At 38.9% G+C, this 24,827-nt stretch overlaps 1 protein-coding gene across 1 annotated transcript in view; it reads left to right on the top strand.

Annotated features, from left to right (window-relative positions):
* The window catches only part of PARVA (parvin alpha), a 69,077-nt gene that overhangs the window by 30,826 nt on the left and 13,424 nt on the right, over positions 1 to 24,827 (top strand). The window contains exons 2-7 of the mRNA XM_084287496.1: positions 11,001 to 11,090; positions 11,190 to 11,260; positions 11,895 to 11,997; positions 14,243 to 14,383; positions 16,357 to 16,472; positions 24,018 to 24,076. Coding sequence (XP_084143622.1) covers positions 11,001 to 11,090; positions 11,190 to 11,260; positions 11,895 to 11,997; positions 14,243 to 14,383; positions 16,357 to 16,472; positions 24,018 to 24,076 — 580 coding nt within the window. The remainder of the gene's footprint in view (positions 1 to 11,000; positions 11,091 to 11,189; positions 11,261 to 11,894; positions 11,998 to 14,242; positions 14,384 to 16,356; positions 16,473 to 24,017; positions 24,077 to 24,827) is intronic.

Genomic DNA, 24,827 nt, shown 5'->3' with positions numbered 1-24,827 from the left:
TGCCTTTTGCAACTGGTATTTTAAGTGATGCTGGCAACTAGAAAAGTAACCACTTTCTGCTGAGAAGTGAGCTAGGATGTGTCACTTTCCTCATCTAGGCTCTAGTTTGAAGGAGACACTTAACCGTTTCACAACTTCCAAAAAGCTTTAGTTTGTAAACCACTTCATAGCAATTTGATTTTTATCCTCAGTAAGTAATTGCTCTAGATTATCTTTTGATTGCTGTTCCTCTTTGGAAGGATTCATAGCCCATAAACTAGTTCATGTCTTACCAGTAGTTTATTATTCTTTCAATAACTTGTGACTATCTTTTCCTCCACTTCATTCATATGTTTTTGTCCGTTTTAGAGCTTAATCTCCTTCCATCTGAGTTTTCCTAATCATTTGGTATTTAGTAGGGAAGTAATTATAGAGAAAAGAGTACCGTGATCAGGACCTGAATTTGCTCACCTCATGTACGCATCTCAATTCTAACAACAGGATTCAGGGATTCTGTACCTCTTGTTGAATTCAGTCTTCAACCAGCCTTTGTTTCAAAAAAATAAAAATAAAAATAATAAAAAAAAATCACTTCCAATATTATCATCTGTGTGCCCAGACCTTTCCTGTGCTTTAAGGGGAATTGTAAATAACAAGTTATCTACAGTAGAAGCTGAGTACAACATCAGTAAAACAGTGTGCTTAATACATGCCATTTGATCATTTTGTTCAGTTATATGACAGATAACAAAAGCACACAAAGCTGCATCCCAGCACTCAGAATGCAACTTACCACACTGCAAAAAGCAGATTTAGCTTCTTTTGCAGATGGTCTATGAGTCTCATGTGGCATCATATTAAATTATATAGGCAGTCAGCCACTTGTTTTGAAGCGATGCTCTGAGCTGAGAGTTGTGATTTGCTTGGACCATTCCGTTAGAAAACAGGCTCTGAAGCTAAAACAGATTCTCTGAAGAGCAGCAGCAAAGGGGCCTGCAGAACAAGTGGCTTCAAGCACCTGAAAGACTGCAGTTCTCCCTCTGATGCACTATGAGGGTGGCCTGGCAACCCTATGATGGGCTGTGGAGCATTTTGCCCTAAAGGTAGGAGACTAGATCTGACTCAGTGAACTATTTTTTCTTTGTTTCCGTGATACCTAGGGAGAATTACTTCTGACTTTGTATTTTTGCTAATGATAGTTGTTTATGTTTTATAATATTTTGAATAGAAGACTGTGAGTTTATCGTCTTCTTGCTCTTGTCAGACTTCACTTTTCCTGGGTAGTATAGGAAGAAAATAGTATTTTGTTCATTTTGAATCCTATTCTCTGAAAATATTTCTGCGATATGAGAGTAATTTAATTAACTCTTTCAGCCTAGTGGTATTTCATGTGAATATGCCTTTCTGTTCAGTTTGGTACAAATTCAGTCCTTAAGTATTACTGGATTCAGTGTGAAAATAGCGATTTTTATCAGCTGAATTTCCACCCAGGGAAAATTGTCATTTGTAGTCGAAAGCATGTTTGAGATAGGAATTTTCAAGTGGGCTGTGCCATGCACTAGGTGAGTTTAATACTCATGCTTAATAAAATGAAAATTTTGTAATAATAAACACTTTTTATTAGGAATAGTAACATAAGATCATTTATTACATCAACAACTGAAGGCTGCATGGTATTTATGGGAAATGTGTTGGTGCTATAAAGGAAAACCCATAGAAGGTTATTTGGGTACCTGAATTGCATTTTTTGGGGTGTTCACATGCGAAGTGGGAAATGCTGTGCCAGAGCTACTACTGGTATGAACGTTTTGCATGTTGAAATCGATAACCTGGTCATGCCAAGGATCCATGCAATACATTTCATAGGTAGGAGCACTATATAGATGTGTTTCTCTTGTCTGCCAGGCTTGACAGGTGGTAGCAAGTAGATGATTTCAATGCATGTGCAGTTCAGAGCTGTGTGTTTACCTTTGCAGTGCTGGTGCTTACATCTCTTGCATCTCCTTTTGTGATAAGAAACATGTGAACACCATAATTAGATGAGTAGGTCAGTAAGGTTTTTGTTTGTTTGTTTGTTTTTAAAGGCAGAGCTTTTGGAAGTTGGAGCAGCTGTTTGAGTTTTATAAGGAAATGAGCAGCATCAGGAATGCACAGGAGGGTACTAGGCAGTGCCCTTGAAGGGCAAGGGCAAGGCTGGATGAAAATCATTACCGCTGGTTTTATGAAAGGAAGGGTGACTTCATTGCTACAGCATGGCTTTGGGAATCAAGAGTAGTAGAGAGAAATCTCAAGAGAGAGGGTATTAGTGTCCATTCTGCTTCAGGCCTCCTGTAACATTATAAACGGGTTTTTAAGGCTGTATTTTGAAGTGCCTAGCTTCCATTTTACAAGTGCAATTTGTGCCTTTAGAAAGGAGACGTGTATCCCTTAATCTAGAAGTGCATTGCTTTCCATGCTGTACAGTAGGAATAAGGCTATTTTCTTCTGTTGGTGGGATATTCAGCTGATTAATTCAGAGTATGGGTCTTGAACCTAGGCTGTGGGAGTTGGTTGATTTCCTATGCAAATGGAGAACTACCTACCTGTGCTTTCCTAAGCCATGTAATGTAATTTCCAGTTTGTGCTACCAAAATCTTGTCTTGCGTGATTATCTCACACTTTTGTGTATCTGCATTTTAGGAGAATGCCACAACTATGCTATTGATCACACCAGTGTTGGTTGTGGTATTTTCTTAAATTGCAGTCAGGTGAAATGCTCGGCAAGCTGACCAAGGTCATCAAAGGACTTCCGTCTTCTCAAGGATTGTCAGATGTCAGAGCTTCTGCATGTCAAAGGGATCACCTGAAGGATCCAATCTTGATGATGTACACTGAAATGAAATAAGGATGCAGAAACAACTTTACCTTTTCTGTAGTCTTTTCTGTAGCAGCCTACGACTAAAGTTTTTCTGCTGTCAATACACACCAACCTTCACACTGGTCGCGAGAACCCCAAGAGACACTACACTCTTCAGTATATGCTATCAGATATAATTCTGTCATTTTAAGTTTTCATTTTAAGGTTTCATTTTTCTGCACTCCACCAAATCCAGTCCATTTTTTTATGAATATAAAAGTCCTTGGAACTTTTATAAAAGTCCTTGGAAAGGAACTTCAACTTTTCAGTGAATGTAGTCTTTTTTTTTTTTAATTCTTCCAAGAAAAAGGAGTCATCTAGGTTAGTGAGATGCAATGGGTCTGATACGTTTTTCTCCCTCAAAAACGAGGCTTACACACACAAGAAGAAAAGAGAAGAAATTCAGGAAATCCTCAGCGTGCTACTAGTGTGCCCTTACATTCCGAAGGACTATTTTTGGGTTTTCTCTTAGGAATAGCTAGAACTTGTCGAGCTGGGAAAGACTTCTTGGAACAGATCTTTGGTTGTGTCTTTTCTGCATGAGCGCCTCTTGTTGATGTTGGAAGAGCTGCTATTAGCTGGTTGATGATTGAGAGAACATGAGGCAACAGTCAGTCCTATAAAATCAGCTTCTCTGCTCCACCATAGTTTGAAAAAACTGTTGCAGCAAGCTGGTGAATTTACAGGATGAACAATCCCGTCCCCTTGGTTAAGGGGACTCTGACTCTTTTCTGGATGTTGCTAGCTGCAGATTTATTATAACTCCAGATAGATCAATGACTAGAGTTAGTGTGGAGGGTACAAACATGCTCCCTTCTGTCTCTATATAACCCCAACCACCATGTATAGTTTTGCGATGTGTAGTATCTCAATAAATTGGAAGTCATAGGTGTCAAAGGACTTGTTTCAATTTAAAAAAAAAATGTATTTAGGGTTACAGGGTGCAGACCAGGTAACAACTTGCAGGAATCAAGGACCCTACAAATGTATCTGAGACTGTTTTAGGAGTTCTCAGGTAGAGATCAGATCTAGCACAGCATGTACTGCTAAGAGCTTGGAACTGTCATAGCATTTCTGATAGGCATGGCTTACATGTATTCTTCAGTGGGGGAAAAGCAGAGTCATTTGAACTCCTGTCTGCCTTTGTTCACAGTGCAGTCTTGTGTTTTTTTTTTTTTCAGTTGTATTTAAAAAAACTTCTATAGGGTGAGAGTTGCTACAAAACATCTGCAGATGCTGCTTATGTATTTTAAAATATGTTTTGTGAGGATGTGTTGAAGGAATGAATGGAATGACTGGCATCTGCTTTAGCTTGACACCACACCACTTGTTAGAAACTGCAGGAAAATTCTTTCATCCTAAATGAAATATGAAAGCATGTAAGGCTTAAGGAAGCTACTTGAGACGAAGCACAGAAAATCACATGCACTCTTTAAAAGGATTGGGTTAACTCCCTATTCTGTTGTTTTTTACCTACTCAGGCCAGAGATCTGTCAGTCTATGGAGGATGCTTTTCCTGATAATTGGTTAAAAGGAAGGTGAAGCAAAGTAGGCACTGAAGTACTTTGGAGCTGATTTGGACTTTCAAGGAAGTTCAGGGCAATAAGCATTTAATTTGTGTTGCACAAATGAAAATTAAATTGGATCATTTTTCCCATTCTTTTTTGTGAAGAGCATTTATCCCATTCTTTTTGTGTATATGCTGTGTTTGGTTTAATGGAGAAATGAGAAAAGAAAATAGATTCTTTTGTGGAGTTGGGGTACTAATGCTGTAACATTAAAGGCAGGCACATTGTTGTCAGCCAGTTTGCATATTTATTTACTTTTACAAATGGTTGGCTTGGAATCAGCAGTTAATGGAATGAGAATGATGTTCCTGTACAGATCATTTCCTGAGAAACATTTTCAATTACAAACATATCTCTGCTTTTCTTTCCTCATTTGTTATGTCTTGGAGAATAAATGGGGAGTAGCATTTACAACTTAAGGTTTATGTTCTGAAGACAATTTTAACAATGATCCCCACATAAAAAGGTTCCTTTGTAGTTGCAGACATATGTTTATGATGTTTTGTGCTGTGAATATTGAATTTCTGGTGGACGTTGTGTCACACTCTGCAAACTTGTAAACATCTATAAATCCATTGGATCATTTTAGTACCATGTGTTATGCAGATTTATTGTCTTTTGTGTGGATTTCTTTTGTTTCAGAGTTAAAGCTGAGCTGCCAAAATCCATATTGGATGAATTATGTATTCAAGAAAATTAGGCAGTACCATTTTAGATTAATATTTTCTTTTCCCTTTGTGGATTTATAAGATGCACACACACAAACATTAGAAAATATCATTTCAGATGGCCCAGAAAGCAATTGCATAAGTTTGCTTGAAAAAAACAGTATCATTCTGTAAAAGCTTAAACTTGGACTTTTTGAAAATGTTGTCACTGTCTTTTTTTCTCTCTCTGACCATCTTAGGTAATTTGGATCTCTTCTCGTATTTGCCTGTACAGAGTCAGAATTACTCTGTTGGAATTATATCGGGGTATAAAACTGGAGTATGTTGAGGGGGAATAGGAATCACACTGAGCCAGTGAGTTAGTGTAAAAAGGGTAAATCCACAGAAATTTGTGCACATAAACTTTTTTACACAGGTGTGTGTTGCAGACTCTCAAGTCAGTAGAAAATCTGCTCTTCTGCACAAGTGGTTACAAAAGCAGGGCATCAAGGTCATGAACATTTATCAGAAACTTGTACCCAGTGAAGAGAATATGAAACCAAAACCAATTCATCTAAATTTCGCTCAACTATAATTGAGCAGATCCCTCTGAACAAGAGCAGTAAAGATACTTCCTATTGGAAATCAGCATGTTTCTAAACTGGCTGTTATTTCTGGACACATAAATGTATGTAGCATGTGCATGCATGTTTGAATGTGGGTATATATACAAATATCTGGTGTTACTCTGGCAACGTGATGTCTGTAGCTGGCCTTCCAAGTTGTGCTTGTTCCAGGAAAAAGTAGCTTAAGATAGAGACACTGCACTTAAAGTTAGTCTGCCATAGTAGTTTATGATATCAGATAGTTTGTGCTTTGACTTTTTATATGAAACTTATATTCCTGGAGTAATGCGAATACCAACAAACCTCAGCTCCCCCCTACCCCAAAAAAAAAAACAAACCAAAAAACTATTTACAATCCTAAAAATGGCAGACAAGATCTTGAATGGAAAACCTTTATATTAAAAAAAAAATAAGGCAGTTAAAGATCTGCAGAAGTGGGAATTAATTAGTTATGTGGTGTATATGCATATATTAATTAGTTATGTGGTGCATATATTTAAATCTCTTTTTTTGTTATTTTTAAAGATTGAGGTTAGAAGTCTTATGGCACTGGGCTCCTTCAACATTAGTGTTCAATTCTAGGTAATCACAAACTTTCAGAATCTGTTAGTGTTGCAGAACTTGAGTAATTTTAGTTTTACAAGTATGGAATCAATTAACGAGAAAGACATGGCCTCTCCTCCGAGTGCTTCAGCCATTTAACACTGCATCTTGCTGTATTTATTTTATGATTCTTTGGGCAGATATGCTAAAATACATGTAAACCACAGAGTGCGTTGGGTGATGTGGCATTTCTGCGCTCAGTTAAATAATAAGATGTTTTTTATTCAAATCAGAATAACATTAAGCCCTGAATACTAAACAGGGCAGCAAAAAGCCTTCAGCACACAAAATAAACAAGTAAAAAACCCAAATGAAACCGTCTAATAAATACAATGTGGATCAACAGGCTGCATGTACTAGAGGAATTAAGCCAATTTAAACCGTATGGGCAGTACTCCACTTTCAGATGTGCTCAGCTTCCAAGGGTCTCAATGGCAGTTGGATGCGTGCATCAAAAGGCAAAGTCTGGCTCAGAGCAACTGTGTGGATTTGATAGCATAGGTTTATGACCTTGTAATCCTAGAGCATCTAAAACAGTAAGAACTCTATCCAGCTTAAAATAGTTGCCATAGTTGCTGTTGATACAAGCTTGTGGGCTCCCCAGCTCTGGGGCCAAATTTGGTGCTGACATGACATGAGGAAGTCTGTTGACAGCTGATAGCAGTGGAGTCGTGCTTGATTACATCATAACAGATTTGGCACGTGGAAGTTAATCAGAAGGCTTAGAAGAAAAGTGTCCATTCCTTATCCAGAGTTAAAACTCGGACCTTCACCATTGCCAGTCTGCAGAGATTTGTCTGAGCCTTGAGTAATCCCTTGCTTTTAAGGGTCTTGCTTTAAAAGTGCAACCACTGAGCATTGTCATTTAAAAAAAAAAAAAGAAAAAAAAGAAAAAAAAAGTGGATTTTGCTCTCAGGTCCACAAATATAAAGCCCCTAATCATGCCAGTCTGAGTAGCACAACTGGTCCCAAGGTAGCTGATGCACTGGGCTGCATGTGGGCTGCAGGGCCAGTGAGAACAGAAGAGCACTCTCACCCCTGATTGCTGGGGTCATGTGGTGGCCAGGCAGACCTGATGGCAAGTGGACAGCCCTGTAGATGCTCTCCTCCAGAAGAGCTGCCCCACGCACGTCCCCTTGTGCCGGTTTGGCTCCTGGTGACTGGTGTGGTCGAGATGAACCACTGTAGCTGTGTCCCCTTCTCCCTTCTGGGTCTGAGTCTTTATGCTGTAAGACTCAGAGAGGAAGTTTTGCTGATGCTCTAAGTCACTCTTCAAAGTATTTCAAAAAATGAGATAATTAAAATAGTAAATTCAGTGATTTTGATGAAAAATAATTAAATTAATGAAAAACAGTTGAAAATGTGATTCTTCTGCTGAAACTGTGTTATGCAAGCTTTTAACCTTAGTTGCATTTTTGTGGTTCCTCTATAAACACCTAAGTGTATAATAGTGGTTTGTCATGGAAATTTTTTGATGGAAATTCTTAGAAAGCAAGGTTGCATTACATAATATTTTTTCTCTCCCATTACGTACAACTTAATATAATACACGTGTTCTTACCTGCTTCTTTTAGTAGCGCTCTTAATCTGTGGTAAGTGTTTTCAGTATTGGGAAAGAAATGAAAAAGATGCTCTTGGGGTTGGAGTTTCTCCATCATGTTTTCTGCTTGCAGAGGGTCGGAGGGCAGGAGGGGTCTTTCTTGCAGGACTAATGGTAGCTTCAGGCATGTGTTGTGCACTGCAGAAGGCAGTGTCTGAGAAGAGCTGGGAGTATCACTGTCCTGTTTGGTAAACAATCTACCTGGGATCTTTCATCATCTGCCACTGGGTTGGGTAGGTTCTGCATATAGCACAGGCAGGCACGAGAAACATTTGCAATCAGGGTGAGCATTTCAGGGGAACGAGTCCACCAATTGTGCATCCCTGTGTACTACAAAGCAGTACGCGTATGTACCATATGTGCAGCACTTGCAATGCATTCTAGAACAGATCAATGTATTAGGGTCCCCTATGTATTTATGACAATTTTACTTGTATTTTATATTCCCTTTTCATGCAAAGACATGGGGTTTTTAGTTTTTTATCAGAAACTCTGATAATATGATGGTCACGTTACTAGAAGTAGAATGTAGTAGTTGTACATGTTGGAGGACAAAAATAGGGGCTTTCCATGGGTGACCACATTGTAAAGAATGCCTTACAAAACATTCAGTCCTGAAAGGTCTGCTCAGTCTCCTTGGAGAAGTGCCAGTGGTTCTTCTCCTTGAGAGAGGAGCTACAAGCTTCATCCACGGTCCTGCACCAGGAAAATGTGTAGTCTCCTTCCTCCAGGCTCTTGCCCAAGGAGAGCATCCAGCCATTTGGGATAGGAGAACTCTGTGGAGCCAGCTGGCTTGAGAGGCTTTTATTTACTATGCTTCCTCTGGGGATCAATGTAAAAAAAAGCTTTCTGCCTAGGGAACCTTTGTGCAGACGTCCTTCATGAACTAAACATTTCAGAACAGAAAGACCTCCCCCTGGAGGTTTTCTATCTACTGATGCTCATATGTACCTAATGATTTTGAACCAAAATTAAAAAAAAAATCAAAGTAGTTAATAAAACCAATCATGATTTTCTCCAAGGAGTGCTAGTACTTAAAAAAAAAAATGCCATTAAGTGTAAACAGTTCTGAGATTGTACATGTTAGACTAAATTCAACCATGATATAACTCTTTGGAACTCTATGGAGTTACACGAGGGATTAATTTGGTCCATTGCTCTCAGCCTTCAGTTTTAGAGGATATATAACAATCTAGGGAACGATTATTGTCAACATTGTTTTATTAGTCCTTAGAGCTGCTCAGTATTTGCATTTTAGAAATGCACAAGCAGGGTGAGTGTGTGAAGCAACTGTTTTAGTTTTGAAGATAGTGGATTTTTCTGTTATTTTCGTATTATTAAAAGTAATAAGCATTCTAACAGCCATTACTGCTATGAATCTTACACAGATGCTTGAATACAGCTACAGAGACTCCTGAAATGCACATAGGGCTTTCATCTGGCAGAGCACAAAACATTTCACAAAGTATAGGAAATATTGGGAAAGTTTTAAGTACTGTTATCACACCACCTAACTAATTATTGCAATGTTCATGTGAAATTTATCTATACTTCTTGCACACAAGATGTTAAGGCAGAGAGGTAAATCAATTTTCCAAAAGCTTACTTATTAGGCAGTCTTAGGGCTAGGAACAAAACATCGGATCCCTACTGTTATTTTCTACTTTTCTGTTTTCTCCAAACCGGTGTGTGCGTGTGTGTCATTTTCAAAACTGAAATGTTAGATAGTGAATCTGCATCTGCACATTAACAATGAATTTCAGTTCATGTCAAGAGGCTGTTGTACAGTCACTTGAATCTTTAGGACACGTGTAGGAAGTTCAAATTCAGACTGAATCAGCTATACTAGCAACCAGTTCTATTGAAGAGACCTGTATACTGCAAAATGAGTGGTCAAAGCAACTTGAGTTATGTGTCATTCAGAAGACAGTGAACCTCTCTCCTGGTTCTGTAAGTCAAATTTGCACTGACTCCTTGGTTACAAAGTAGATGCAAACTTGACTGATCACCAAAGTGGGCACCCTCCATGCATGGTGCTATGCATCCTTCCATAGCTGTAGGATTGACAGCTATGGAAGAAAACAAGTATTGACTTGTTTGATTTTATTATCTTCTGTTCTAGAGACATTTTGGGTAGCAAAGGAGTAGGTTTTTTGAAACCCATTAAAGATTGGGTTACCCAGAGGCATGAGTGAAGTTGCTCTGAACTGTACCAGGTCCAAAACGGATTACAGTAAAGAACTAATGGCAGGATTACTTCTTCTCTGGATCTCTCTGTTCCTTTGTCTTCAGAGCATTCATCATGAAGGCATTGATTTTTGCAGCATTAGGGGAGTTTGGCTGTGTAAGAACTTGTCCATATTTCCTGGCAGTTGTGGGGGGTGTCCAAACTGTGGGATTTTGGTTTACCTCCTCGTTCCCATGTCCAGCTTCTTTCCCAGCCTGTGTCTGGACTCCACGCTAAGGCAGTACTGTTGAGGGTTCATCATCTTCCCCGTGTCCTGCTGCTGTGGTTTCTGCAAAAGAAAGCCTGAGGACACAAGTCTGCTCTAGTCTCTGACCTGAGCAATGGAGGGAGTTGTGTTCCTAAAACAGCGAACTGCGACTGCACCTTCAGTCCTAAATAGTTACTCAGCCTGGCAGCTCACATGTGGATATATAGCCAGACCTGGCTCTTCTTAAGTATCTAAACTTGAAGCACCTTCAGAGCAAGGGTGACATAGCTGAGAGCAATAATCATTTCCCTCAGCTAAAATGATTCGTTAGTGTTAAAATGTCAGGGTCATTAAAATGTGAGTGAGCCATTTAAAATTTGAGGACAATGGGCCTTAAAAAGCTTTGAGGAAATTATGTTGATTCCAGTACCATTATCCATGCTGCTTGAACAAGAGAAGTTTTGTTGTCTGGGCCTCCCATTTTTGTTAGTTGTATTTTATTGCTGTAATTACACCCAGTGGCTTATCTAATAGACTCATGTTCTCATAAAGAAATTAATACAATTAATACTACTTTTACTGAGAGTGAAATAGAAAAGTAAAATCGAATTGAAATTTGACCAAGCTCTTCTTTTTTATTTCCTAGTATCTGAATTACAGGAAGAAGGAATGAATGCCATTAACTTACCTCTCAGTCCGATTCCATTCGAACTAGACCCTGAGGACACTATGCTAGGTAATTCACAACAATTTTACATCTCAACATAAAAGCTTGATGTAAAATAAAGTGTCATGCCTGTAATAGCTTCTAATATCTTCCTTTTAAACCTTCCAGAGGAAAATGAAGTCCGAACAATGGTTGATCCAAATTCAAGAAATGACCCAAAATTACAAGAACTAATGAAGGTAATGAAAAGCACATAAACACTTTATTGAAAGTGAAACTATTTTTAATGCTGTCCCTGCCTCTTTCATTTAAGTGCTTCAGAGCTTTGTTTAGATATTAATTAAATGAAACCACGTGGTGCATATATCCCAGTGAATGCAGGTAAGTTTTGGGGGTCTCTTTCTCTAAACATGGCACAAAAAACCTAATGATTTGAATTAAAATCCTGAGTTCTGATTCTTACTCTTATTCCACCCTGCAGTGTAAAATCACATCGACCTCCCTCATTGTCTTTGTAATTCTTGGGGTTACAACTTACAGGAGGAAGCTTCATTAGAATCAGCTTCAAAACCTTTAGCTACACAATAAAATGTTAAAATACTACTGAAATCAAATGACAGATTTCACCTCAGAAAGCAATGCTTCAATCTTAAATTTGTCTAGACCGTGTGGTACATAGATGTAGCCACCTCAGGACAAGTCCTTCCTGAGTCCTCCTTATTTTCTTCTGATGGCATTTCAGACTGATTGTATTTTGAGGCATTGCAGCTTTGGTCATTCTGCTAAATATTTTCACCATTGTACAAAATGACATGTGTTTTAAATTGCAAATGAATAGTGTATAATTCTGCCAAATTTATGTTTCCTGTATAGGTATTAATTGACTGGATTAATGATGTGTTGGTAGGAGAGAGGATTATTGTGAAAGACTTGGCTGAAGACCTGTATGATGGACAAGTATTGCAGAAATTATTTGGTAAGAAAAAAATATATATGCATGGTGTCGGGATACTTTGTCAATAAGTGGTTCACTTGTTCCTACTTAGGAGCCTTGGTATCATCTTACAGTTATGCCACTAAGTGATATAAAAATAGCATTGTATTATGAGACCCTAGAGCAATAGGCTGTATGCACGGTCCTCATAGCCACAATGCAATGTGTGGTGCTGTAGTTGATGAGAACAGCATAAAGCCTACCTGGGGTGCTAGAGAGTGCTGGAGTTCTTGTCTTGGCAACAACATTCACTCTGATTTTATTATCTGCATATGTGCTGTACAAAACTTAGCCATGTTACAAGTGGAAAGTAAGCTTAAAAGCAAGGGTATTTTCAGTACAACAGTACAATGGTGGATGTTTTTAATATGTACTGGTTCCATACTGTAGTTTATTCACATCTTGGAGTTCCTCTGGAAAGTTGGAATTGCTTTCTGATTTGATGTCTGTCTCTTAACATTACTGAGGTAATGATACCCAACGGACTGCAGACTGAACTTCAGTTGAGAAACAGAGAAAAGAAACTACTAATGCAGAGCTGGCATGTGCTTTTTTAACTGTTGGCTTGGAAGCCACTTTCTTAGTTATAACAGCTCGTAAAGTCTCTAGTAAATTTCTTTTCAGTATCTTAAATGAATCTTGAAACGTCACGTGAGCACTTCTAATAAAGACTACGTAGACTATCCCCTTTTATGAATGGTTAAGCTGTTGGATATAAGGTGGTAGAATGAAGCAATTTGATTCTCATAGGCAGACCTTCAGTGGCTTCATTTAACACCTCCACCCCTCCCCCCCAAAATGCGTAGCTGATACAGCCTGACTCTAAATGTGTATATACTGATCCAGCACTTACTGATTTCAGTGGAATCTTTTCAATTATCCCTAATTTCTTATGGATTGGGTCTATGATATGTAAGGCTTTGGTTTTGTGAGACTGCACAGACTGATTCCTGTGGAGACACAAGAAATCCATAGTAATAACAGCTTTTTAGGCAAGATACATAGGCTGATAGCCCAGAGTCATTGTCTTTGGGAAGGTATTCAATTGACTTCAGTGAGAGCAAGGTCAACTTTTACCAAACCTGATAAAATATTATTTTCTAGAAGAAAATTGATAGGTGACCAAGCATTTTGTCTCTGTGTTGTTGTGAGGAAACTTTTACCACCAAATTTTCATTATTTCCTAATTAATGGTTATGAGTTACCTGACAGTTTTACAGAACAGTGGCAATGTCTTTTATACTCTTTATAATGGAGCTTGTTTCTCTTCTTATACTTCCATTAAATCCATGGAGCAGGGTGTGTCCTCCTGAGTCATTGCAAACATCACATCCTTCCCTTTTCATGTGCAAATAGGTTACAGGTTTTCTTGTTGCACATCTGAATCTGTCTTCAGTTAACTGAAACCCTTTTCATGCTCGCATTTTCTGTAGTTTAAAAAAGATACTACTTCTCAATTGATCTATCTAAACCATTACATGCTACTGTGTAGATACAGTTCATGCCAGACATTTATAAATTTTTCTGAAATCTGGTTAAAGCAATCTAGGCTGAGCTTATATAAGCCTAGCAATCTCTACTAATTATTAACAAAAAATCTGTAAAATAATTTAAAACCTACTGCAAATTTTGAGTGCAGAAAAGGGCTATGATTACATAGAAATCAATTGCCCAAGGTTTTAGTTGCTTTCGTTCCTCCAGAAATATTTCTTCAGATTTCTTGGTTGCTTCTTTCACCTGTGTGAATATGGTGCCAGTTCAATTCTATCACAAGTGAGCCAGGTAAATTTTTTACATCTCGAAAATCCAATGAGGCTTGGACTGATGACACAGATCTTCTTAAAGTTGGTATCTGTCTCTCCTAGGTTTGATTGTCTTCTGTGCAAGTCAGTTACACATAGAATACTCTTTTTCCAGTATTAATAAAAGCAATGGGTCTTACCTCTCAGTCTGATGTTCCGTAAAGGGATTTGCAAAAAACTTCTATTAGCCTGTACTGTGGACTTAATTAGTATTTGGCCTTCCCCTTGGCAATGGGGAAATAAAGGACTGTGTCTTTAGAAGTTCAGAAGAGCTCAGGAAAGTGGTTTTGGAAGCAAAAGCAGCTAATTTTAAAACTAGGAAGTCTGATAACTCTTGAGTGTACATCTGGCTGCATGCAATGTTTTTGTGTTCCTCATGGATGTCCCCCATGAACTAGCTGTTTTTACTTCTATTATCACTTCAGAGAAACTTGAAAGTGAGAAGTTGAATGTTGCTGAAGTTACTCAATCTGAAATTGCTCAAAAACAGAAGCTACAGACAGTGCTTGAGAAGATCAATGAAACCCTTAAACTCCCGCCAAGAAGCATTAAGTGGAACGTTGACTGTAAGTTGCTTGTTTTGTATGCTGTCCCCGTTAGTTGGTAGCTGAGAGTTTGTGGTTGCAATCTGGAATATGTAAATATCCAATGCTATGGGAGAGCTGAAACCTAGTATTTATGGTAGGAGCTGCTCTTCAGTAGGAGGTAAAGAAAAGGGTGAACACATACAGTACACTCTACCCTTTTTCCTGCTGCTTAATCTCCAATTTAAATAAACTTCTAAGTCCATATGCATAACAGCTTAATTTTTCTGTTAATAAATTGGTTTCCTGAAAGGGGTAAGAACATACGTAAATGTAGTAACTAAGCTGAAGGAAAGTTAGATTTACAGACTCTGCATTTGTTTAAGATGTACAACATAGATATTATTAATATTTCTGATTGTTCAAGACTAAATCTGAGCCACTGATTTTGGTTACAAAACCCCCATCAAGTTTAGGACTGTCCCCTTCCTGTTCTATTTTATTAGAAATGAACATCATAATATCTACATAGAAATGACCAACACAAGGCATTTTAATGGATATGTGTTGCAGAAAGCAGGTTATCAACAGTTATAGAAAATTAGGCCTCTTGATCTGTTTTAAGTTTGGTATCTGGAATCATTTCGCCCTGGTGAATACCTGGAATAGTATATAGCAGTCCCTATACCTGTCCTTAGCTGAGCTGTTTTGTGTCTTATGTTCTGTCCACAAGAAATCTACGATAGGGATAAAAGTAGTTCCAGGGAGGGAGAATGAATGTTAGGCATCACTGACATTTGCTTCTGTGTGGTCCCACTGAGTTTCCTGCATCCTTCTCTCTCCAACCTCCTCCCCTCCCCCCCTTCATTTTTTGTATTTTCTGTTACACAGCTGGATGCAGGGTGTTTGGAGCAGCCTGATAATTTAACTTCTAGTTTTCTTTTAATGTTTTGCATGTTTTTTAAAGCTAAAGTAAGGATAGGCTGCAGCAGCTGGAGCCAGCTGGAGCACACATTGATGCTAGGCAGACAGACATCTTTTTAGCATTCTGCTAAGGCACCTCCTTTCCTACCAGTGGCACCCCAGAAAAATTTGACAGTGATGTCACATTTTATATGTATGGATAGGTGGAGAAATCTCTACTGTGTAGTTGAGGCTTGCAGTGGACGATAACGAGGAAGGAAGGATATGTTAGTGAATCTGATCATGCTGTACATTGAAGTAAGGTAGTTATTGGTTAGTTCATATGTAAAATTCACTGTACTGTAGCTATCAAAGATTGTTTTGGAATACTACTCTGTGGAAGGCTGTGAGTGCAAAATCAAAAAAAAAAAAAAGAAAGAAAAAACGTAATAAGAATTAGAATTAGGATTCATTTTGATACCAGTGGTTTGATACTTGATTAAAAATTTCCTACAGTACGGCTTTTGATATCTTGTAAGTCATGTTAGTGTTAACTACCCATATGAAACCTGCTGTGAAAAGGCTTCAATAACAAGAACTATAACAACTTCATAAGGAATGTTTGAGTCATTGAGTTTAGTAAGTTATTGCTTAAGGCTTCTGCCAGAACAGACTCATTTATCATCCTGCAGACTTTGTGACACTTAAAAATGAATAAGTGCATGCTATGAATACAAAAATATCTTTCTGATAGTCCATAAATCCTTATTGAAATAAATGGAATAAAAAGAAAGGCAAGGAAAATGCATAGAGATCACTTAAGCTGTCGTACATGAAATCTGGCTTTTGGTTTAACTGAAGGTTTCCATGAAGCCTATGGCATCCAGACATACTGTGAAAACTAGTGCTTTGGTGCTGATGTATATTACTGACGGGGCAGCTATCACATGGCCTGTTGAACAGGAGGAGACAAATAAAGGAGAGGTGCCTTAAAAGTGCCCCTGGCTCCAGGTGGCAAGAGGAGAGTTGTATAATCCCTACAATCTAAAAAGTAAAAATATGTGCACTAGTTGCTTGCAGTTTGTAACTTGTACTTTTAATATCTATTTCAGCTGTTCATGCTAAAAGTCTTGTAGCAATACTTCATCTTCTGGTTGCATTATCACAGTATTTTCGAGCACCAATCAGACTCCCAGATCACGTGTCCATTCAGGTTGTTGTTGTGCAGGTAAGAGAGATATTAAGCAGCTTCTGGCAGCGTTGAGAAATTGACTGAGGTTTTTTGTTTGTTTGTTTTGTTTGTTTGTTTTGGGTGTTGGTGTTGTTTTTGTTGTTGTTTTGTTGTGTTTTTTTTTTTTTTTCCTTTTTTTTTTTTTTTTAAAGACTAGAGTTTCTGCTTGGACATGCATGTGTCTCTCTCCATGGCTGACAAGAAACACACATACGTCTTCTCTGCTGACAATGCTACAACCAGAAAAAGGCAGAAATGCTTTGGCAAATTGAACTGTGGTTCAGGATATCATATTTTGATTGTGAAGTGTCCAGACTGTGACATGAAAAATATATGAAGCATTATTATTGTTGGAATGCATTTTCTTATCACCCAATACATATCTTGAATTACTATTTTTCCCATTTTTGACGGTCTTCTCACTTGTGTAGAGGTTCAAATCATTCTTGGCACCGAACGATGAATTGTCACTGTTTATTACATTCAGATTCACGTTAGGTGACTAAATATTTTTTTTTAGCCTTGTGCATGCTAATTTATTCTGATTACAGTGTTAGCTTTCTCATAAGCATGCAAAAAAAACCCCTACAACAAAATTTTTTTGTCAGTGAGTCTCCTTATTAGAGCCATGTCCATCCAAACTCTTCATTTATTCTGTTTATTATATTACTTTGTTGGATTTGTGCTTTCTCTATCTTGTTTGGCCTGTTCCCAATTAATTTGCTTTTCTTTTTCTCCAACTAATTTTGCTTTTCTGTTTCACCCTGTAACTGTCATTATTTATATTTTTAACTGATGTTATCCGTAAGTATCTTGTGAAAAGAGCTGTTACTCAAATTTTGTGTGACTGAAAATGTGGGCAAGATCTGAGAAAGTAACCACTTCTTACTGCAATCACAGCAGACGAGTTTTGGATTTTGGGGAGAAATTTGAAGGAGTTTCTGGTACACGTATCAGTGACATCTGAAAATCAGTTTACTGACTGTCATATTCTACTTGGTGGTTTTCAAGGCATGAGAGATAACCCCAACCCCAGAAAATCTGCAGTTATGTGTCTAAGACTTTAGAGGAACATAATTCTCAAACAGTTTCCTTTAGATATTTTAAATATATTAATTACACTGGTTTATGTCAAAGTTCTACCAAAACCAGCTTAAGGAAGAAAGGGTGCACCAGTCAGGGCATCTTTGGAATAAGAAACTAAAAAAGAACAACAACATAGTCCTTAAATAAAAAAACAGATCTTGCATTCTGCTCTCTGTCCACATGTCCAGACAAAATTCCCATTGAAATCAATGGACGTAATTCTCCTCTTGTTTAATAAGCTAATGTAGTTCAACAGCAAATCCACTGAAGTCAGTAGAGATAAACCAATTTAAAAACGATAAGTAGTGGGAGAATCTGGCTCAGTGCTTTGCCTCTTAGCTACACAGCTGTAACTCAGGCGCCAGTGGATTGCAGAGAAAGCAGTTGCACCAGAATAAAATCCAAGTTATGTTGTTGAAGATTTCACCCAGTCCTTGATGAAAGCCAATCAGTGGGACTCCAAGGCTATACTGATTCCCATTAACAGAGGATGGGAGCTAGTATTCTCGCTATAATTGTGCTTAAGACATTTTTCATTTTTTTAATGGAGGGTGGTTTTTTATTTTTATTTTTTAAAATCTGTCTTTCATATCCTGTGGGATTGGTTCTTTATTATTCATCATGTATACCCTTTGATCTCAATGAAACTTTTAATCAAAAACCTAAAGCCTGATTTAGTGTTCAAACTTTCACACTTGATGTTATAAACCCTCACGCAATTCTGTAAAGTAAGGTCATGCCTAGGGAAGCTCAACAGACTCTGGTAGCTGCTTTTAAGTCCTATACAGTTAAGAAAGGGAGTGGTAGAGAAAGAAAAGTAACAGAAGAAATAATTTTGAGGAATTCTTTCAGGAAGTCTGCCTTAATTTATATTATGATTTTGTTAGGTCTAGAAATGCCAAAAATGTTTGCTGTGTTGGCTGAGCATAGTTTACTGAAATACAAAGATATTTCTGAAATAAAAAATGTGTTGATGCCCAACAGGTAATCAGCACACTTCTTATGAAAGCTTATTTTCTTTGGCTGTTTTGTACAAAAGCTGTTAGTGATGAGAGTACTATGAAATCTGTGTGTTAAGCTGTTTATGAAAAACCGTGATACTTGGACCTTTTGTAGCTGTTTTGCTACATTGCTTTTCTTGCCTTCCATACTGATAGAATGAATAACTTTGAGCAAAGTCCAGGCTTTCTTTGGACTTCTCTACTAAAACAAGAGAGGGTTTTTGTGGAGAGCTGGATCTTGCTTTCATTTTTGTCTCTTTTATTCTTGATTTTCTATTTTGCCATCCTCAAATGGTTAAATGACAGATTTTGTCCAAGAGCTGAAGTCAGAGAGTGTAAAGGTGCAATGGTGGAGCAGTCAGGGTAGCTTCAATATATTCTGAATATTGGGGAAATCAGTTCTTGGGTGCACAAACCACTGTAAAGGAAAGCTAGGAAAATAATGGGAGCAGAGGAAGGTCTATTTTACAAGCTTAGTCTGATAGCATTGATCCCACAGCCTCTCTGAAATCGAGTCTGAATCGTTTCTGAGCAGCATTGCCTGCAGGTTCCCAGGAAATCTTTTTTTGAACCTATGACAAATGGTGTCAAGCTCCAGAATGGTTCTGCACTTCGTCTTGGTGGGGCAGTTACAAAACACGGTCCACCAGATTAAATATGTAGCAACAGTACAGAGGGAAAACCCATTCAAACATCGGGAAGATTTTCCAAGTGGGACTCTGTGAGAGAAACTAAGCAGTTGGCCCTCAGTTACAGAAAACTGATGGTGTGCAGTTGATGCAAATAGAGGTGAAGAGATCCTTTCCATGTCTAGACATGCTACCCAGCTTTCAGATTTTTCCTTTTGTCATTCTAGGAGTAGTTGCCAAATTAAAATGATAAGTGATCAGGAAGATCTTGGCCTTTAGTGTGCAGTCTTTCAGCTATGAGGGAGCAAAATGTTAAGCCTATCCAAATAAAGTCTTCTGTGGTCACTGGAATGTGAGTCCAGGTTTTCCATTTTACAGGGAATCTTTGAATTCATGCCTTATTTCTCAGTATGTTTCAAATAGTAGTTGTTCATTTTTGTTTGTTATTTTAGTTCTAGCCCCTTTTATCTTTATGGAACTTTGCTGAACAGCCTTTCACTCCTCACTAGCATTTCTTTTTATTTTGGGGACTATTGTGTAATTCTCTGTCAAGTTTTAAACAACTTCACAACAAGTGACATCAGTGTTAGGGTGACTTTTGAATTTGAGAGTTTTTAAAAGTGAAAAAGATATATGGGAAGCAGCCTGCATAGAGAATGTACTTAGACTAGTATTTCTGAGGTTGATTCACGTTGTTGGGACATTTTCACCAGTCATCTTACAAGTACAAAGCATAGGAAAGTCTGTCTTGACACATGCTGGTGTCCAGCAGATGCATGTTGTGTTTGGGTAATGTGGAAATTCCATTTTTGTCGACAGCAGGATAGAGGTTCAGAATTCCTGTTCATATTAATATCAGTTTATCAAAAAGTGAAATATGTTTTATGTTGATACTAGAGAATGTTTTAGGCCATGTTGGGCATTTGCAGAGTGAAGGTAGAGTTTTAGAAGCCTTTTTCTTCCCTAGTATCAGCAGACTGAGCACTGAGAAATAAAATTGCCATTGCTGTGATGCTCACCCCCTCTAAGAGAGCAGAGTGATAGGGCTTTTGCTCCAGAATCCGTTATTGGCACATCAGAATCACCATCAAGGAATAAAATCTTCCCTTCACCCTGCAGCTAAGAGAAAAACAAAAGCAAACAAACAAAGAAGCCAGAGTGTAATTTTAACTTGAACTAGACTGTAACTTCAAGTACAAATGCTTATTTGTTGTCTGCACAACCTGAAGATGAAGACAGCCCTAAATGATGCAAATTTTCTTCAGACTTTCAAGATGTATGACAGAAGGGGCATTAGCAGCTGATCTATGCTCCGTTCAGTATGTAACACACAGGACACCTCTCTGTCTTTATGTTTAGAGCTCCTCCTTGAAAGTGTTTTAACTATATGCAAGATATTTAGTAACAGGGCTTAAAAAATATTAAGAAACCCACCTGAAACTGTCATCTGTCTAAAAGGACAGTTCAGATTGTTCTAAGTGCCACTCTGAAGTAAATGAGAGGATGCTAAGTGTGAGTTCCTTGCTGAAAGTAAGCGTGATCCTTATATATCCACAGAATCACAGAATTTCTAGGTTGGAAGAGACCTCAAGATCATCGAGTCCAACCTCTGACCTAACACTAACAGTCCACTAAACCATATCCCTAAGCTCTACATCTAAACATCTTTTAAAGACTTCCAGGGATGGTGACTCCACCACTTCCCTGGGCAGCCTGTTCCAATGCCTCACAACCCTTTCGGTAAAGAAGTTCTTCCTAACATCCAACCTAAAACTCCCCTGGCTCAACTTAAGCCCATTCCCCCTCGTCCTGTCACCAGGCACGTGGGAGAACAGGCCAACCCCCACCTCACTACAGCCTCCCTTGAGGTACCTAAAAAGAGCAATAAGGTCACCCCTGAGCCTCCTCTTCTCCAGGCTGAACAAGCCCAGCTCCCTCAGCCGCTCCTTGTAGGACTTGTTCTCCAGGCCCCTCACCAGCTTTGTCGCCCTTCTCTGGACCCGCTCAAGCACCTCCATGTCCTTCTTGTAGCGAGGGGCCCAAAACTGAACACAGTACTCGAGGTGCGGCCTCACCAGAGCCGAGTACAGGGGGACAATTACCTCCCTAGCCCTGCTGGTCACACTGTTTCTGATACAAGCCAGGATGCCGTTGGCCTTCTTTGCCACCTGAGCACACTGCTGGCTCATATTCAGCTGACTATCCACCATCACTCCCAGGTCCTTCTCTGCCAGGCAGCTCTCCAACCATTCCTCTCCCAGCCTGTAGCTCTGCTTGGGGTTATTGCGCCCCAGGTGCAGGACCCAGCACTTGGCCTTGTTGAACTTCATGCAGTTGACCTCAGCCCATCGGTGCAGCCTATCCAGATCCTCCTGCAGAGCTTTCCTACCCTCAAGCAGATCGACACACGCACCTAACTTGGTGTCATCTGCGAACTTACTGAGGGTGCACTCGATGCCCTCGTCCAGATCATCGATGAAGATATTAAAGAGGACCAGCCCCAGCACCGAGCCCTGGAGAATGCCATTAGTGACCGGCCTCCAACTGGACTTGGCTCCATTCACCACGACTCTTTGGGCCCGGCTATCCAGCCAGTTTCTAACCCAACGAAGCGTGCGCCAGTCCAAGCCAAGAGCAGCCAGTTTCTTGAGGAGAATGCTGTGGGAAACGCTGTCAAAAGCCTTGCTGAAGTCAAGGTAGACCACATCCACAGCCTTTCCCTCATCCACCCAGCGCGTCACTTTGTCGTAGAAGGAGATCAGGTTCGTCAAGCAGGACCTGCCTTTCATAAACCCATGCTGACTGGGCCTGATTGCCTGCTTGCCCTGCAAGTGCTGCGTGATGACTCTCAGGAGGATCTGCTCCATGAGCTTCCCTGGCACTGAGGTCAAACTGACAGGCCTGTAGTTTCCCGGGTCTGCCCTCCGGCCCTTCTTGTAGATGGGCGTCACATTTGCTAGCCACCAGTCAACTGGGACCTTCCCTGATAGCCAGGACTGCTGATAAATGATGGACAGTGGCTTGGCCAGCTCCTCTGCCAGTTCTCTCAGTACCCTTGGGTGGATCCCATCCGGCCCCATAAAAAAAATAATTTGGCCTCTCATAATCCATGTCAGAATCCATTAATTGGGACACCAACACAGACGAAGCGACGGCTCCCAGGGGCCGGGGCCGGGCTCGCCCCTCCGGACATGGTCAGGGCGCAAATTGCGCGCTCGGCTTGCGCGCGCCCCCGCGCTGCGCTGCGCGCTTTAGGGCCCATGGCGGTGCGGCGACCGCCCGGCTCTCCGCATCCGCGGCCCCGTGCACGAAAAGCTCCGAGCAGCCCTTCCTGCGCGCAACCCCCCGCGCACCGGCACTGCGCGTAAAATCACTTGTGCTGCGCTGCGCCGGGCGCTGCGCGCTGCGCTCGGGGCTGCGCTGCCGGTCATTCCATATATATATATTTATATATATATATTATATATATATATTATATATATATATAATATATATATTATATTATTTATATTATATCTATAATATATATTATAGATATTATAGATATTGTATATGTTTATAATAATATATATATATTATTTATATATATTATATCCATATATATATTTTTTATTAATGCATTTTTGAAGTAATTGAGACAAGCCTGGCCAAATTCTCAGCGCTTCATACACCCTCACATACATCCCTCACACCTCTGGTGAGGGATGTATTATCTTCTTCAAAGTAGGTAAGAACAGTAGCTCCAGTTCACATGCCATGAAGGACTTTTTCAAAATGCTATTCTGCTTTTCTCTTTTCTACAAAGAATACAAATCTAGGACCACAATAAAATTATTTTTCTCATTTCCTTGTGTGACGCGGAGTGAAGAATCATGATTCATTGCCTAATGTCTAGACTTTATATGCAGCCGTCAGCATTTGCTTGGCATTTCTTTCTGTATTGCAAAATTTTACTAATTCCAGTGAACAGAATTAACAGAAAGAACACGAAGTGAGGCAAAACACATGTGTGGTATGTATACCACCACCATATGACTATAATCTTCATCCTGGAAACAATGTCACATTTTTCAACTCCTTCGTTTTGTGACAAACTGCAACCATTTGAGTTGGCTTCTGCCATTTTGTGCACAACTTCTATGCACAGGCTGCTAACCACCATATACAAAGGGCTTCTTGCATTGGAAGAGCATTGGAGCTAATGCATATGTTAACATAAAGATGGCCAGGCTTTGGAGCATGCAGTGAAAGGATTATCCTACATTTTGGTTTTCCATCACAAGCAAATAGAGCCCTCTGTGTTGAGAGAAGTCACAAAAGAAAAATGCTAAGGTTAAAAAAAAAAAAAAAGAAAAAAGTGTATGAACAGGGCAGAAAGAACGGGTAGCCTAGGGGCAAGATTTCACCAAAGATGAAGAAAGATGATGGCACCCTCTGCCACAATATTGATTGAAATACAAGGTTTAATTCATCTCACCAGGATACACATCTACTAAAAGACTTGCATATGTGTTTAGGTGTTTCAAATATCTTGCTGAATTGGGGCCTTTAAAAGAAAAGTGAGTTAAGAACAATGAAAAAAGGAAAAGAAATACTTCCTTCTACAGGTTGAGTTTCAAGTTTCTTGTTACTGTACAAGAGAGTTTTTTGAAATACTTGAAAGGAGAAATAATACATTACTGTAAGTTTGTTTAAAAAAGTTCTTATTTTGTAGATTTCATATCTAATTATGTTTATACAAATCAAACACATCACAAATATATTTTACTGTACCCTAAACATTAAACTTTACTGAGAAAAATATTACTTTTTTTTTTTTTTTCCAGAAACGAGAAGGAATCCTCCAGTCTCGTCAAATCCAAGAGGAAATAACCGGTAACACTGAGTATGTCAACACCACTTCTGCCAGTAATTTAGTAATTGAACACAGATGTGTCTCAGAAATTCAACCATTTGCTGATATTTAGATTTTGGTATTGGGGTTCCAAGGAAGATGATGCATCAGCCAGTGATTGTATTTCAGTCCTTGCAAGAGCTACAAATATGCATCTAAAAATACAAAAGGATGTGGAAATTCAGAGCTAGGGAATTAAAAGCAGTAGACCAGGATAAAAGAGAAGACAGGGTGAAGATATTCAAAATCTCTGTATTTTATATTTATTATTATTTAGTTCTGCATTTATTGCATTTCTTATTATTGTATTCAGAATGCCATCAAACAAACTAGAAAGATATATCTCTTTTATGTTGGTATTTATTTGATAAAGAACAACTTGATTCTGTCAAAAAGGAGTACAATGTGACTATTTTTTAGTTGTTTGGACTTTGGGGATGTAAAGTGACAGTAGTAAGCCCTGTACATGTAATCTCATCAAGCCATTTGTAACAGAAAAGTTATTCCAAACCAATAGAAAACAATCATAGAATATCCTAGTTTCTAATAGATTGGAGAGAATCCAGACTAATAACTTTTTTATTAACCTTTATGGATTTATTTGTGTAATATTTATATGAGGGATCAACTAGAGCAAAATGCTGTACTTCTTAATAAGGTAGTCCAAGTATTGTTCTGGCTGCAATTTGTATTGCAGCTCATGTGACAAATGCATCTTTAAAGCAAAGGGAAAGTTTTCAGA

Source organism: Netta rufina (genome assembly GCF_964035555.1).
Source record: "Netta rufina genome assembly, chromosome: 5".
NCBI lineage: Eukaryota > Metazoa > Chordata > Aves > Anseriformes > Anatidae > Netta > Netta rufina.
This window is presented reverse-complemented; position numbering and strand designations above follow the sequence as displayed.